The sequence below is a fragment of the Podarcis liolepis genome (genome assembly GCF_965112155.1).
Source record: "Podarcis liolepis genome assembly, chromosome: 16".
Lineage (NCBI taxonomy): Eukaryota > Metazoa > Chordata > Lepidosauria > Squamata > Lacertidae > Podarcis > Podarcis liolepis.
Window position 1 is genome coordinate 32,850,380 of NC_139567.1, and position 16,857 is coordinate 32,867,236.

A 16,857-nucleotide genomic window follows, 5' to 3' on the forward strand; every position below is an offset into this window, starting at 1 on the left:
AATTGCATCTATCTGTCTGTCTGTCTGTCTGCCTCAGAAGAACCTGAAGATAACTGCCCAGGAGACTGCCTTATTTTACAGACTTCTTGTTGCAGGGCTGCATAGGAACAGGGCCGGCCTGCCCATGAGGCAAGGTGAGGCAATCACCTCAGGTGGCAGATATTGGCCTCCGGAGTGCGCCACCCACTGCCGCCACACCCCTGCCACCATCTCTGCTATGGGCATGTCCTGCCACTGCTGCGGGTGGTTCCTCCTGCCTCTCTGCTATGGGCACGCTCACAGAAAAGCAGATGCTCTACCCTTAGTTCCCTTAGGAGAATAGAGGACAATCCTCTATTGGAAGGGCTGTCCAGTCCAAGGGCAGTTTAAAGATGAAGATGAAAGCTCTAAGGAGGGAGACTAGCAGAATTGCAGAATCATAGGACTGTTGTCGGTTTAAGAACAGCCCTGTTTATGAATCATAGGACTGTTTGGAGAAGTCCAAACCTGTTAGTGCAGGAGTCACAGCTAAGGAAGACTGAAGCAGTTAGCAACCGGACAGCCAACTGGCCAGGCAACAGAGCTCACCTGGTTATGGTCATTCTTGCAATGGTGAAATGGATTGTATTCATATTTTAATTGTGAATCCCCGCCTATATGTATAAATTGAAACATGCAGATTTTCTGTGACTTCTTTGCTCCTCGTTTTTTGGTGATGTATAAGTGCAAATTCTACCAACACCAACCATTTATTGGCAGTGAAAAGCCTGATAGAATTGAAAGAGGAAAAATAAATAAGTTAGGGTATGCAAACAAGAAGAAACAACAACAACAAAAAAGGACTACAGAAGAACACATTTCCCCTAGAAAATATATTGTCTGTTTGCTTCTATCTCTCAGCATGGAATGAAATGTATTCCTTCTGACAACACATATCTTTGTGACCTTAGCAGATGGTTTTCGACCTTAAGGTCAGGCTCAAGCAAAAAACAAGATGAAGTATTGCTTGGTAATTAATGATCTTCAGTCAATAAACAATATTTGTTGATATATTAACTTTGGACAGCTAAGTTAGGGGGAGAGAGGCCATAGAAGATGGGGAAGTAATTATAAAATAAATTCCTCATTAAGACATTTGTGGGGAAAGGTTTTGTTTTTAAACTATTAAAAGATGCCCCAGCGTCGTGTTTCTGTGTAGAACCCTGGAGAGAAGAGAAGCTGTTGGAATAAAATTGCTGCTTAAGACCGTCTAGCAAATTAGCATTGCTTAGTACATAATATGGTTTTGCTATTAATTAATAAGCCCAACGGAGCCTCGCTATCTGAGGTCATATTATCAGTAACTAATAGCAATGAAGGCTGGAAGCTGTACAATGCAATTGTATACAGTGGTACCTTGGGTTACAAACGCTTTGGGTTACCAACTCCACTAACCTGGAAGTATTGCTCCGGGTTGCGAACTTTGCCCCAGGATGAGAACGGAAATTGTGTGCCAGAGGCACGCTGGCAGTAGGAGGCCCCATTAACAAAAGTGCGCCTCAGGTTAAGAAAGGATCTCTGGAACGAATTAAGTTCGTAACCCAAGGTACCACTGTACAGTGGTACCTCGGTTTAAGAACAGCCCTGTTTATGAACTATTCGGTTTATGAACTCCACAAAACCGGAAGTAGTGTCCCGGTTTGCGAACTTTACCTTGGTCTAAGAACAGAAGCCGGTTGGTGGAAGGGCACCGGCGGCAGGAGGCCTCATTAGGGAAAGCGCACCTCAGTTGAAGAACAGTTTCGGTTGAAGAACGGACTTCCGGAATGGATTAAGTTCATAAACCGAGGTAACAATGTATATGTTTGCTCAGAGGTAAGGTGCACTGAAAGTGTATAGGATTGCAGCCTTAATTAGTATTAATAAATTTGTATTAATAAACTAAAAAGGTATCTCTCTTCAGGCTAGCTGAAGAGAGCACATGTGGCATTCCACTACCCCTCAGTGTTGACCGCCTGAGCCAGTCTCCTCACTCTGCCTAACGATAGGGCCGGACCTGGGTGTCTGCAATTTGGAGGTGCAAAACAGGGGCTCCATTTTCCTATCTCGGCTAATAGCCATCAATAGAGCTATCCTCCAGGAATGCAACATTGCTCATCTTCTCCTCAGAATATATGATCCATCTTCCGTTTGAGATTAAATTGCCGAGTGCTCACCACAATGAGGCCCTTCCGTTTCCTTCCCACGCTGAAGGTAGCACTTGAGGCTGCTGTAACAGAGGCACATAAAAACCCCTTCTTTTATTCTGAACAGGCAACGACTTGACAAAGACATAGCTCTTTTGAACAAGATTACAATAAAGTTTTTAAAAATACAATAAAATGTAATTTATATCCTCGGCCCATTTGTTAGGCCATATGACAATCATTCCTTTCTCTTGACAGATCTAAACCTCTGCTTAACACATTGCAATCGTAAATATTACCAGCTACAACATAGCAATTTAATACTTACCAAATGTATTTCTAAAATATTACTGCAGATTTAAAACCTTGAATTTTAACCAGATGTGTTTCCAGCAAGTTGGCTCAGGCTAGACAGACATCTTCTTCTGGGTTTTTTTATTTTTTCCTCCTTGTTCTCTCGCTGTTAAAATTGGAACATTGCCACACAATGTATTAGGCTTAAGACTGCGTGATCCCATTCTTAACAACCCGGATCCATCAGGCCTAACAGGGAAGGGGGGGATGTTGGGAGAGGAAATCTACATCGAGGGCGCTCCAGTGGTTTGCAAACTATTTTTGGAAGCCGAACATCCGACGGGGCTTCCACGGCTACCGCGCTTTGGTTTCTGAACGATTTGGAAGTTGAATGGACTTCCAGAATGGATTCTGTTTGACTTCCAAGGTACGACTGTATCTTGTATCGGAGAAGAAGGCCTGTCAATCTGTGAACTGCAAAGCCTTCCCTGATATTTCCATGGGTATCTCTGGCTCACTAAAGAAGCATCCCTAAACACTTTCATGTACTTTGGATAAGGGTATGATTTATTGGAAGTTTAATCCTTGCATCCTAGGATAGGGGCTCCACTTATGCAGTGCCCCCCCCCTCCAAAAGATCCAAATACCCCATACTATTTCTGCAGCAGGGTCCCAACCTCTTGCATCCTCGAGCTGTGAGATCAGCTATATCCCCATGATCATTTTGGTTGCCCTCTCCTGGGCCTTCCCCAATGACCTCCTTTTGGAAACACAGAATCACAGAATTGTAAAGTTGGAAGAGATCTCGAAGGGTCATCAAGTCCAACCACTGGAATGCAGGAGTCTCAACGAAAGCATCCATGACAGATGGCCATCCAACCTCTGCTTAAAAACCTCCAAGGAGGGAGAGTCCACCACCTCCCGAGGGAGTCTGTTCCACTGTCGAACAGCTCCTACTGTCAGAAAGTTCTTCCTGATGTTTAGTCGGAATCTCCTTTCTTGTAATTTGAATCCATTGTGTCTTACCCTTCAGAGCAGGAGAAAACAAGCTTGCTACATATTCCATATGGCAGCCCTTTAGGTATTTGAAAATAGCTATCCTATCTCCTCTCAGTCTCCTCTTTTCCAGGCTAAACATACCCAGCTCCCTCAACCGTTCCTCATAAGGCTTGGTTTCCGGACCCTTGAACATTTTGGAGTTCTTTGCAAACCTCTTTTGATTTAAGTGCCTTGAACAATTTAGTATCATCAGCAAACTTATCTACCTCACTGCACCTGCACAGCCAACATATACTATATATATGGCTGTGGTCCAGGGGTGGCTTACCTGTTTCCCTCCAGATGTTGTTGGAATATAATTCCATCATCTCAGACCAGTGGCCATGCCAGCTGTGAGTGATGGGAGTTGGAGTCTAACCACATGGGGAAGGCCACAGGTTCCCCATCCCTGCTCTAGTTTATTTAGCAGATTTAGCGTGAAGGAAGCCAGCGATGGAGGCTGAACACAATGCTAGTAATGGAGTTTGATATACAGCTGCAGAAACCTTTGCCATGATTTTAAACGCACTGATTCGGCGGAAAGGTTGGTATTGATTTCACTAGCAATGCGTATGAATAATCTCTTTTTGAAAGTTGCCTAAATAAAAAGCAGAGGGCTTGAATTTGCTGGAGTGCCTATTTATACATTTTCTTTGAGGCATGGCTTAGAGCAAAGACCGGATGGGGTGGGAATGGGGGTGGTTCATCCATTGCGCGCACACACACACACACACACACACACACACACAGAATCATACAATCATAGAGTTGGAAGAGACCACAAGGGCCATCGAGTCCAACCCCCTGCCAAGCAGGAAACACCATCAGAGCACTCCTGACATATGGTTGTCAAGCCTCTGCTTAAAGACCTCCAAAGAAGGAGACTCCACCACACTCCTTGGCAGCAAATTCCACATATATGAGGCTACTGCTCAATCCTCACTTCCCTGGAGTTTCCGTTACACAAACAAGTACGTACATAAATTCTTCAGCACACAACACACTTCAAAATATAATCCTACAGAGTTTGTCCTGTGGAAGTCAATGAACCATATTTATTTCTCTTATAGCCCACCCAGTCCCAGGACCTCACAACAGATATTTATTTTATTTACAGAGTGCCATCTGTTTACATCCAGATGTTGCTGGATTGCATCTCTCATTGTCCCCAATTATTGACCATGCTGAATGGGATTGATGGAGGAAGTTGGAGTCCAAAACATCTGCAGAGCCACATCATCCCCAGTATAAATCAGGGAGGATGCTTGAATGCATGTGTTAAATATGCACATGGGTGGGTGGGTGTTAAGTGGTGTTGGGATGCTTGGGTGCCTTATTACGTGTTAAGATTGTGTATTGTCTGCAGTGTGGTTCCGACCACTTTGGGGGCGGGGTCTTAGATGCTCTATCCACTACACCAACAACCCACACTTACAAAACATACACATTTTTCAGAACTGAAAATCATGAAAATCCTGTAACTTTCTTGCTCTTAGGGCAGAGGAGGGCAACCAAGGTGATCAAGAGCCTGGAAAGCAAGCATTAGGAACGGCTGAGGAAGTTGGGCATGTTTCGCCTGGGAAAGAGGAGCCTGAGAGGAGATACGATTGCCACCTTCAAATATCTCAAGGGATGCAAAATGGAAGATGGAGCAAGCTTGTTTCCTCCTGCTCCGGAGGGTAGGACCTGAACCAATGGCTCCAAGTTACACGAAAGGAGATTCCAACTAAACATCAAGAAGAGCTTTCTGGTGGAGCTGTTCAACAGTGGACCAGACTCCCACAAGAGCTGGTGGACTCTCCTTCCTCGGAGGTTTTTAAGCAGAGGTTGGATGGCCATCTGCCATGGATGCTTCAGTTAAGATTCCTGCATTGTAGAGGGTTGGACTCGATGACCCTCAGGATCCCTTCTAAATCACAGTGCAGGCACACACACACACACACACACACACACACACACACACACACAGAGTATATGTACAAAGGACTTCTGAGGTCTGTACATATTACCTAATTAACATCGTCCTAGACTTCCAGAAAAAAATTACTTTCCAGGTTCTGGGAAATTGATCATGGAGTTATTGTGGGGCTTTTAAAACTAACCTTGTCAGATAGAACACTGCTGTGTGCTGCCTTCCTGTGTGCTGATATTTTATGTTGTTCCAAAGATTTTGTTCAAAATTGTTCAGAATGTATTATTACATTGTTGTTGTTGTTGTTTTAAAAAAGCACCCTGTTAAATGCAAAGTAATACAATAATGGCTTTAAAATGTTAATTCATTTTCAACCCGATTCTGCGCATTGTGACCCACAAGCAAACCCAGATAAATTCACGTGGTATATTACTCCCAGGAAAACGTGCATAGGATCGTGTTGTTTAGCATAAAACACTGTGCTTTAACTTGTTCTCCCTGCTCCTAACCTGTCACCCTACTCTGTGTGTTGCAGTCTCTTGTACTTTTAAGTGTTTCTTGATCTAGACTGAAGGTCTACCAGTCAGAAAAGAATCCTCGCCCAAATCTCAGACCCAGTTGCCTCTTTATAAATGCAGAGATGATAGTGGGGTGTTGTTGTTGTTGTGTTCCCCCAGGTTGCAATCAGATAACAACATCCTACTTCTGTCTTTAACTGATTTCTCTTCGTTCCTTGGGTTTCATGACTTTCAGGTCTGAATCACATTGAGAGATCTAACTGCTTGCAATTAGGTAATTCCCAGAATTTAGGAATATTTGATAGATGATCATCCTGTCTCATCTTAAAAGCCTCCAGGAAAACAGATCCTGCGGTTTTTCCTGGATGTGTTCCATTGCTCAACATCTTTATACAGCCCCAAAGCATTTCCCAGTATTGGTCATGGATCTATGCTGTTGCTTCATAAGGCAGACGAATCCTGTGGCATAGCCCTCCTTCACCACTCCTGAAATCTGCAGAACACTTGCATTGTAGGAGGCTCCCCATGTCAAAAAGGGAGGCGAGTATGAGCTTAGCTTTAGGGCAGGGGTAGGCAACCTAAGGCCTGGGGGCTGGATGTGGCCCATTCACCTTCTCAATCCGGCCCATGGACGGTCCGGGAATCAGTGTGTTTTTACACGAGTAGAATGTGTCCTTTTATTTAAAATGCATCTCTGGGTTATTTGTGGGGCATAGGAATTCTTTCATTCATTTTCCAAAATATAGTCTGGTCCACCACATGGGTGGGGATGCGGGTGGCGCTGTGGGTAAAACCTCAGCGCCTAGGACTTGCCGATCGTATGGTTGGCGGTTCGAATCCCCGCGGCAGGGTGCGCTCGCGTCGTTCGGTCCCAGCGCCTGCCAACCTAGCAGTTCGAAAGCACCCCCGGGTGCAAGTAGATAAATAGGGACCGCTTACCAGCGGGAAGGTAAACGGCGTTCTGTGTGCTGCGCTGGCTCGCCAGATGCAGCTTGTCACGCTGCCCACGTGACCCGGAAGTGTCTGCGGACAGCGCTGGCTCCTGGCCTATAGAGTGAGATGAGCGCACAACCCCAGAGTCTGTCAAGACTGGCCCGTACGGGCAGGGGTACCTTTACCTTTACCACCACATGGTCTGAGGGACGGTGGACCGGCCCATGGCCGAAAAAGGTTGCTGACCACTGATTTAGGGGCATAGGGACACAGGAATCTGCCTTATACCAAGTCAGACCACTGATCTATCTAGCTCAGCATCATTGAACCTGACCGGCAGTAGCGATCCAGGATTCCAGACCAAGACCTCTCCCAGCCCTAGCTGGAGATGCCCAGGACTGAACCTAGGAGCTTCTGCATGGACATAGAACGAAATTCCTGCACTGAAGAGGAATTTGGATTGAATGTGTGGGAGAGCTGTGGCTCTCCAGTTTTTGTTGAGCTCCAACTCTCATCAGCCTCAGCTAGCAACTGCAAGGGCTGGTGGTCAAGGATGATGGGAGTTTTCTCCAACATCTAGAGGTCCCTGGACCAGAGATGGAGTGGTCTGGGGTTGTGGGGAGCTGAAGACCTACTGCTATTTCTGCAGCAGGAGCCCAATCTTCAGAGCCACCCAATCAGCATTTTAGCCACGGAGAAGAGGTCTTCTCACCCTTTGTGCTGACTGGAGCCAACTGGAGTGAAAGGAGGTGAGGAGACAGGCTCCTTGGGTCACTCTGGAGAAGGAGGGCAGGAAGAGCACCAACGAGATGTTGTTCTGTATGCTCCAAAACTAAGCATATAGGAACACAGAAAGCACAAGGAGCTTCAGTTTCAAGAGAATGGGGTGAAAGCTTTGTGGCATACAATGGAACTTAAGGAAAAACATAACCTCAGGTAACTCAGAAATAAGATATCGGAGCTCTCCGAAACACTTGCACATGAACATGCCCAGAAAATGGTAAGGAAAGGTAGAGGGATCCCTGACCATTAGGTCCAGTTGTGACCGACTCTGGGGTTGTGGCGCTCATCTCGTGTAATTGGCCGAGGGAGCGGCATACAGCTTCCGGGTCATGTGGCCAGCATGACTAAGCTGCTTCTGGCATACCAGAGCAGCGCATGGAAATGCCATTTACCTTCCCGCCGGAGCGGTACCTATTTATCTACTTGCACTTTGACGTGCTTTCGAACTGCTAGGTTGGCAGGAGCAGGGACCGAGCAACGGGAGCTCACCCCGTCATGGGGATTCAAACTCCCGACCTTCTGATTGGCAAGTCCTAGGCTCTGTGGTTTAACCCACAGCGCCACCCGCGTCCCAGAAAATGGTAGATCCAGCTAAAAGGCAAACACATGGCAATCAGCACTGATCCTTGCAATGCGTCCTCAAATGTTATTATTGCATAATTCTAAGACTGTTGTATAGAAGGTTGCATAATTTTAGAAGGGGGTGTGAATGTGAGGGCCTGTGTCTATCATGAAGGGATCCTGAATTTGCAACAACCCTACTGCCCTGAACTAAAGGACTTCCAAGTTTCTATCCAGTTCTAAAATGCTGTGATGCCATGTGATTTCTTACACACATTCTGAAGTGGTCCAGACCCTGTGTGACCCTAGTTCCCTTGCCCCTTGTTTAGTCTGCCTTGCCATAACTTAATGAAAATATACATTCCTGGCTCATCACGGTCATTATATTCTATAACCTTTTCTCCTACCCACCATTATCAAAATATTGCTGGGAGGACTACTTCAAGGTTGTGCGTTAAGAGTAATAATCCTTTACCTGCTAACATAGAAGCAAATCCCATCAAACTCAACAAGACTTAGGCTGCAGGCACACCTTACATTCAAAGCCCACCCCTTGGAAAGATGATTGGGAACTGTAGTTTAACTCCACTTCCAGGCACCCTTAACCAAATGTGGTTCCCAATATTTTTTTGGGGGTGTGTGTGTGCTTTAAATATATGGCATGTATGTAGCCTTACCTGCAGGTATTTGGGAACAGGATTGCACAACTAAGACTAAGGTAACTATAGCTCTTATCCATTATAAGACATAAAACTGAAGTACGTGGTTCTCCCCCTCTCCTCATCTATTCCCCACAACAATCCTGTGAGGTAAGTTAGGCTGAGAGCTTCACGGTTTAGTGGGGATTTGAACCCTGGCCTCCCAGGACTGAGGCTGTTATGCTACATACGCACAAACATTTACCTGGAAGTTATTGTTGGCATCTGTCTGTCTCAAGAGACAATGGAGTATGCTGTCAACCAAACCTTTGGAGAGTTGCAGCGTCTGCTGTCGCTGTAGAGACCAATACAGGAGAGACATGTTTTATTGCAGCTGGGGCAGACGAAGGCATCTGGTTTCACCATTACAGATCTGAGGAGAGGAGACATGTCTAGGACTGCGCTGATAAAAAACATTACCTATTATTTTTGGCTATAACCTTTATCTGGGCTGGCTGATAAGCTTGATCGTTTGATCGACACAACATTATTACCTGCATGTCACAGGCATTTTTCTATCTGCATATGACTTGTATATTATCCACATGTCTATCTCCCTTTTTGTGTAAGACGCAAATAACAGCATTTAAAAGTCTACAGAAGAAGAAAAGTCCAGAAGAAACTCTTTACAGTACAGAGCATGTACAAATACAGAGCATGCTGCAGCAGCTCTTCTGCAAAGAAAAAAAAAAGGAAAGTAGTGTACAAAATGTAAAAATAAAATAAGTAGAACAAACCCATGTGAATTCTAATGTGTCACTGTTCTATGCCTCTGTGCCATTATTATTAAAATCACATAAATAAAATAAAAATAAATTGGTGTGTGCCTTTGTGTGTGTGGGGGGGGGGGTATTTCAGTGAAGTTTTGTTTCTCTGTGGCTTTATTAATCAAATAAAAAATATTTTCTTATAGTCCTAGTGAATCCTAATTTGCACCATTATGCTTAAAATGACACACACGAACACACACATATATTTGTGTGTGTGTGTGTGTCTTCTAAGTTGTCAGTAAGTTTCGTTTTCTATGCACGGTTATTAAAATCAAATACAGTAATATATACATTATATATATATATATATATATATATATATATATATATATAGTCTTCCAACTTGTAAGTTTCGTTTTGTCTGCGCCGTTATTATTAAAATTAAATTATATATACATATATGTCTTCCAACTTGTAAGTTCGTTTTCTCTGCATCGTTATTATTAAAATCAAATAATATATACATTAAAAACATCAACCCAATCTATATCGTCGTAAACGCTTTTTTTGTCACCAAGTTTCGTTTTCTCTGCACCGTTACCATTACAATGAAATCATATACTGTATATATGAGTGTGTGCCTATTTTATTCTCTCCGCCTCATGCCAGCCGCCGGGTCGGCCATTCCGCGAGCCTCGAGTGGCCGCTGCCGCTCCTGTCCGGGTTTTCCGCCCGCCCTCGCCTCGTTCCGCTTTGCTGCCGGCCTCCCTCCCTCCTTTTTTTTTCTCTCTCTCTCTGTGTATCGCTCCCTCCCTCCCCTCTTCTCTCCCCCTGCCTGCCCGCCTGCCCGCCTGTCTCTCTCTCTCCGGCTCCCTCCTCCTCCTCCTCCTCCTCGTGCGCTCTCCAGCCCCCTCTCCCTCCCTCCCTCCCTCCCTCCCCTCTCTCTCTCTCTCCTCTCTCTCTCCCTCGCTCGATCCGCCGCTCACTTCTGTCTCAATATGTCTCAAGATGGCGGCCAATGTGGGATCGATGTTTCAATATTGGAAGCGCTTTGATTTACAGCAGCTGCAGGTCAGGCTCCGGGGTCCGCTCGCGCGTGGGTCTCTCCCGTCCGGGCCCCCCACCCCACCCTCGCCCCCCCTCCATATCTCTCCCTCCCACCCGCCCCTTTCCCCGCTTTCCCCTTGAGGTGCGTGTGGTGTGTTTGCGTGTCCCCCTTCTCTTCTTCTTCCCTCAGACACCCTCCCCCCCCCATTTCCCCTTTTTCCTTCAGAAGAAAAGGAAACCTGCCTCTCCCCCCCCCTTTAAAAAAAAATAAAACCCAAATGTCCCGGCAAGAAGCGGCGTCGGCTTCTCCTCCTCCGTCTCCCCTGGGCTCCCCTTCTTTCCCCGCCGCCCCCCTCAGAGGAAGGCTGGATCCCGCCCGGCCGCCCCTGCCCGCTTCCCCGCCGCCCGCCGCCTCCCTCCCATCGATAAGACCGGCGCCGCCGCAGCCGCCGCCGCCGCGATCGGAAATTGATCCTCTTTGTTCAATTCATCGATCCCAACAAGATGGCGCCGCCGCCGCCGCCTCCTCCTCCTCGGGGGGCGGCTTGTCCCGGGATGGGGGAGCCCCGGTCTTGGGCCGCCGGACCCCCCACCCCTCGCCGTCCCACCCCCCTTGCCCTGTGGCACACGGAGCCCCAACCCCAATGGCCCCCCTCCTCGGAACAGAGCCGCGCTCTTCCTCTTTAGGGTCCTCTTTCCCCCCGTCTCTCTCTCTCGCCCCAGTTTTATAAACAAGAGTACAAAAAATGAGGATGGTGGGTTTTGATGATTATTTGAGGGGGGTGGGAAGGCTTAGGGTTGCTTTGGGTGCCGAAGGGGCTAGTTGTTTTCTAACCCTCTCCTTTCTAAAAAAGAAAGAAAAAAGCCCACACTTTTTTTATATAAAAAAAAGAAAAACATCCCCCACTTTGGGCCACCACCTCTTTTTGAACAGTTTTAGAAACTGTGAGGAGGGATAACTCTCTTGTTTCTTAATTCGTTTTGCAACCTCCCCACCCCCCACCCCGCCAAAGAAAAATACCCCCTTCTACTTCCTAACACTTTCCCCACTTCTGTTGCTACTAAGTCTCTCTGTGACAAGCCTTCTACTTTTAGGAGAATGGGGACTAAATAACAGTAACTTGTATGTGCTCCCTTATTGATCCTTAATGATTTTTGCGCGCACCCCCCTCCGCAACCATACACCTCCAGCGGACCCCCCCCCCCTCCGTGCCTGCCATTAGTCTCTTTGAACAGTCTCTTAGTTTTAGAAAGAGGAAAGATCATCGTAATAGGCTGGTGTATGTATGCGTGCCATTCTCCCCGGTTCTTAATTGTTTTTGCAAACACCCCCCTCCGCTAACAAGACTCTTCTTTAATTCTTCCTCCCCCTCTATCTTTTTGAACAGTTTCGGAAAGGGGGGAGGAGTGTTAGCTGGTTTAAGTTTTGTGTGTGGGCTCTCTTGTTTTGTTTTTAATCTCTCCCCTTCTTCCATACCCACTTAACTGTTTTATAAAGAGAGTAAAGGAGAGGGAAATATGTGCGTTTGTGCATATGGATGGCTGCTGTTTATCATTTTAAAATCTTGCTCCCCACAAAAACAAAAATCCATCCCACTTTCAGTAATGCTCCCCCTATACCAGCTCCTTAGTTTTATACAGAGGGACTGAGACATGCAAGCAATCAGCAAAATAGGTGTGCATGCTTGCAAATGTATATGTGTCCCCTCCTGAGGTTTTTATGCTTTTGTGTACCCCCCCCACCATAAAACTCAACCCACACTAGTAATAAACCCCATCCTTTTTTGAGAGTCCCCCAGTTCTTTAAGGAGGGATGTAAAAATAATCCTAAAAATGGTGTGGGTCTCCCATGTTCTTCTCTTTCTGCACCAACACCCCCTCCTTCTTTTCTAACCCCCCCCAGGCATTTCCCCCTCCTCCCTAGCCGGTCACCCAGTTTCATGGAGGCAGGGAGAATGTTGCAGAAAAGGAACGTGTCTGCATGTGTGTCCTGTGCTGTGTGTTTCTCGCCCCCCCCCCCACAGCAAAATATTTCTGCTTCTGTTCTGAATCTTTTTTGGCCTCTCCACACACCCCCCCCCCCATTGCATGTGCGCACAAAATTTGAAGCTCGTGGGAAACTTTGCAGGACTTTTGATCCTGGCTTGGGAAAGGAGGAAAATGAGGGCTGGAGGAAAAGAGCTCCCCCCCCCCCATATCAGTAACTTGGGGCTGCAGTGGGTGGGGAACCCCATTTCTCATTTGCCTCTATGGTTGAGGCTCTAACCAACAACGTCCCTCCCCCACATCATCATTTTCTGATTATATTTAGGCTAGTGCGTGTGACTGGAAAGGAGTGAGGTTTATCTAATGATAGATTTAGCTTCTTCACTCAGTCAATTTTTCTCTTCTCCCCCCCCCCCTTATCAAATTGGGCTCTAGGATTTCATGTTTCTCCCCCACCCCCAATTCTTCCAGACAGGAGGGTACTGAGGCTGTGAATTAATTGGCTTCCTTCTTGAAGAAACTAGGCCTGCCTCTTACAAATTATGTAGGTTTTTAAAAGGGGTATACATTGCTTAATTCTAATTACTGTGTTTGTGAGGCTCTCTTTTTAGTCTTATCCCCCAGTTTTGTTTTAAAAGAGGGTTCACAAGCCTCATAGGGATGTCTGCTCTCGTTATTTGTTCCCACCCACATAGTTGGGGGAAGCTTTTTTTAAAAAAATATGGGGTGGGTGGTAAAATTCTTCCTCCCTTGTTCGCATGTGAGGGAATGGAGAGCATCCAAGGTCAGGGGAAGACTTGTTTAATCCTGTCAGCTTGCTATAGGGGATCCTTTGCTTCTTCCCTCCATACTTGATGGATCTGAATGAGGGTAGGACGGAAGAACTTTTATCCCATCAAACTCATCTAACTGGATCCCACCACCATCCTGAAGGTGATGGAGTGGGGATCCTTTCAGTCTCTCTTGAAGGAACCACCTTCCTGTTGCTATGTAGGTTGTCTTTGAGGATGGGGTGGCACCCTTTTCCAACCCCGTTTATTTGCTGAGGCCTGAAGGGTTGATCTGGAAACCCACCCCCCATGTTTTTCTGCCATCTAAGGTTTTGCAGGGAGAAGGAGATGCTTGTGTCATCATGAGAGCTTCTTAGTACCACACGCTTCCTGTTGAGTCCTCCCGTTTTTGGGCCGGTGGTGCACTGTTCCCATTTGCTTTCCATTTCCCTCAAATGTAGGGGTTGTTGATGTTGTGTGTGTGTTCTTGTGAATTGCTTTCCTCACACACAGGTTCCCCTTTCTATTCCTAAAGGGACTTGTACTGCCTTGGTGTTCCCTTTTGCAGTTTGGAGAAAGGGATTCTGTGTCACTTCACACCTGGGCAGGCATGGCCTCCTTTTTTTCTTTCTCCCCCTTCAGACATTTTACATCTGTAAGTGTGTGTGTGTGTGTTTGCCCATTTCCCCAAACTCTTCCTCCCCTTCTTTTGCATCCCACCCCTCTTTCCCCATTCTTGTGGATTTGAACCCGATCCTGGGCATCCAGGGAGGATAAGGGAGGTGCTCCTTTAAGTCTTGGTTGAGATGGGTGGGAGACCTGCTTTTGGTGTCAGTGATGGTAGTGGTGGGTATGTCAGGTAGTCCTTTGTCCTCCAGAAGACCTGTCTGGCTTGGGGAAGGTGTTTATGCAAAGTTCCAGTCTCTCTCTCTAGTTCTGGCTTTGGGTTTGCTTGGGGATATGACTTACTTTTATTTTACATGGGGTAGAAGCTCCTGGCTACCTGTTGTGTATTTAGGCAACCCCACACCTGAATGTATGGTAGTTACTCCTTTGTTTGCTGCCATCCTGCATGGAATTTGGGCTCCATGCTGATTTGTTTTGGGGGCTATAAATGCTGATGTTACCTCCTTATCTCTTTGTAGTCCTTAGTGGTGTTGACAAGGCCTGGCTGACTGGCCATGGGAAGGCCATTTCCACAACAATATCCATCCTCACCCTTTCACCTCAAGACTTTTCAGTGTGTTAACTCTTGTTTGGCCTTTTTTTTAAAAAAACATGCTCAGGAGTAATATTAGGAGAAGGGTGAGGGAGAGAATGAACAAACATGCTAAACATTTCTTGCCTTGTTTGGGTGTGTGTTTCCCTGATGAGATTGCAGATGCACTGTTCCATAAAGCAGCTCAGGTGTGTGTGTAATATTTATATATTTATATAAATAAATATGAACGGCAAAGGGGGAAGAGCACCAAATTAATAGGTGTCTTCCCTGTCGATCAATGTTCTCTTGCAGTATGGATTGGCTGATCTGTACCAGGGAAATTGTGTCCAGCCTCTTTAAGTGCCTGACGTGAAAATTAATTTGGCTAGAAAGCTGGTCTTTCCCCTCCCTTTCTTCTATCCCCTGCTGGGTAGTCTGCTCAGCCAATGTCCCTGTTGAAGCTGAGAGCTGAAGGAGCCGGAAGTAATGCTTACAGAGATGTTTGGCATAGCTGAAGTAGAGTTAAAGGTGGTGTGTGTGTTTGTGTGAAGGGCAGGGTGCTGGATTGAGGTGTATATTGCTCTGAGAAATGATAGAAAAACTTTGGGCAGCTATGGCGGGGGGGGGGGCGTGATGCTTGTGCTGCTCTACAAGAACTGAAGTGCTTAACCCTTGAAAAGTACTCTGGGGGTGACAAATGTAATGTGCTGTTTAACTACTGTCTATTGTCTGATGGAAAATACTAGTGCTCTTTGATTTCCAGAAGGATTAGGAGATAGGGCAAAATATCTCCTTGCTTTGCTCTTTTTCTTCCAATGTTTTTTTATAAAAGTTTTGGATTAAGGTAGACTTGGCTGAACTTTCTCTACTTGAAAGGGTTTGTAAGAGTGACCCAGAATACCTACAGGAATTCAGGAAATGAGATCCAGATGCAGGATTGTATAAAATAAAATGGATTAGATTAAGATGTAGTTAAACATGGTCTGACAACTTTAATTGTAGCTGAGCTCACTTTTGCCTGTGTGCGTCGTAATTGTTCTGAATGGAAAAGTTTGCAAATCCCAAGAGAATTATCCCAAAATGTTTTGTTTGCTACTGCAGAGGTAGTTATAGAAATATGGTTTTCATGGAGGGGGAAATCATGACGCTTGAACTACTATTTATTGATTAAAATGATCATCTCAAAGTTTAAACATATGGAAATTTTAGCAAAGAATGCAGCCAAATGGCAGATTGATAAATTGTTTTTGTTCTTGCTTTGTAAAAATAGCTCAGCTTAATTCCTGTGCCTACTGTAAAACTCGGTTTGACACATTTGTGTAAACTTCAATCTTGTTTTTGTCAAACTAAATGTGACCCTGTTCTCAGTAGTGCTGGGTTTTTCTTGAAACCTTCTGGCAATACTGGCGGAGAGTTCTGTTTGATTATTAAATTTGTACACAAAATGGTTCGTATTTATCTGTCTTAGGTGTTGTGTATCCAGGCTTTTTTCCTTAATTGGCTGTCTCACTGGAAGACGGGATGCTACTGTCCTACCTGTAGAAATGACAGACAACTAAGTTTCCAACTTTGTTTTACTTAGAGTATACACTGAAATTACTGAACCTGACGGTTAGGACCACAAACTTCGTTCGTTCTGCTCTGAATAAAACTTTGTTGATTACCTTGTATAGAAAACAATTGCCACCCTCTGTACAAGTCACAGTATTCATAGAAGCCTCTATGACCTTGTATTGGCTATTGGTTCTGAGAACCTCTTATGGTCTATCTCCTGGCTAGCTGTCTTCGTCTCCTCTCCTTGCCCTGTGATTTTAAGGAGGAGAGAGTGATGTTGCCCCTGCACACCTTTCTGGCAACACCTCTTTCTTTCTTGAGCAACCAAAGCAGGAGAAGAAAATAAATGCTGCCAGGCGCTTTTCTTTCCTTGTTATTTGGCTTGGCTGCTTCGCCCTGATCTACTTCTGTCACCCACAACTCTTACCCCTCAGCAATGGGGTATATGTCTGCCCACACAAGTGAGGTTGTAGGTCTCTCATTGTTTGAATACAGTGAAACAGGATGGCTGAAACGAAGGGGCTCTTGCAATTGTGGTTAGAATTGGTAGCCATGATAGGCGTATGGAAGACTTTTCACATGTGGTGCCTCAGTTACAGACTGGTGTATGACACAAACCATGGCTTGCTATTCTTATGCTGAGATAGTTCCACCGAAGTAAAAATTCAGTCAGTTCAGTGGCTTTGAGTTATCAAGTTGTCTGGATTG

At 45.6% G+C, this 16,857-nt stretch overlaps 1 protein-coding gene and 1 long non-coding RNA gene across 16 annotated transcripts in view; one reads left to right on the forward strand and one right to left on the reverse strand.

The window, feature by feature from the left end:
• Positions 1-497: 497 nt before the first annotated feature.
• On the reverse strand, positions 498-10,205 carry LOC310695329. Its single transcript, XR_014520003.1, has 6 exons — positions 10,131-10,205; positions 9,087-9,254; positions 5,579-5,708; positions 2,473-2,604; positions 1,957-2,227; positions 498-746 (listed from the first exon to the last, which is right to left on the reverse strand). It is a non-coding gene; the product is annotated as an uncharacterized lncRNA (long non-coding RNA).
• A 167-nt stretch (positions 10,206-10,372) lies between these two features.
• CUX1 (cut like homeobox 1) overlaps positions 10,373-16,857 on the forward strand; it is a 276,461-nt gene continuing 269,976 nt past the window's right edge. For 7 of the 15 annotated variants that reach the window (XM_083479148.1, XM_083479157.1, XM_083479156.1 and 4 more), the window contains exon 1: positions 10,490-10,687. In XM_083479148.1, coding sequence (XP_083335274.1) covers positions 10,610-10,687 — 78 coding nt within the window. In that variant the 5' untranslated portion in view covers positions 10,490-10,609. Of the gene's footprint in view, positions 10,688-16,857 lie in introns of all 15 variants that reach the window. The other 8 variants (XM_083479160.1, XM_083479159.1, XM_083479151.1 and 5 more) reach the window with 3 other exon arrangements.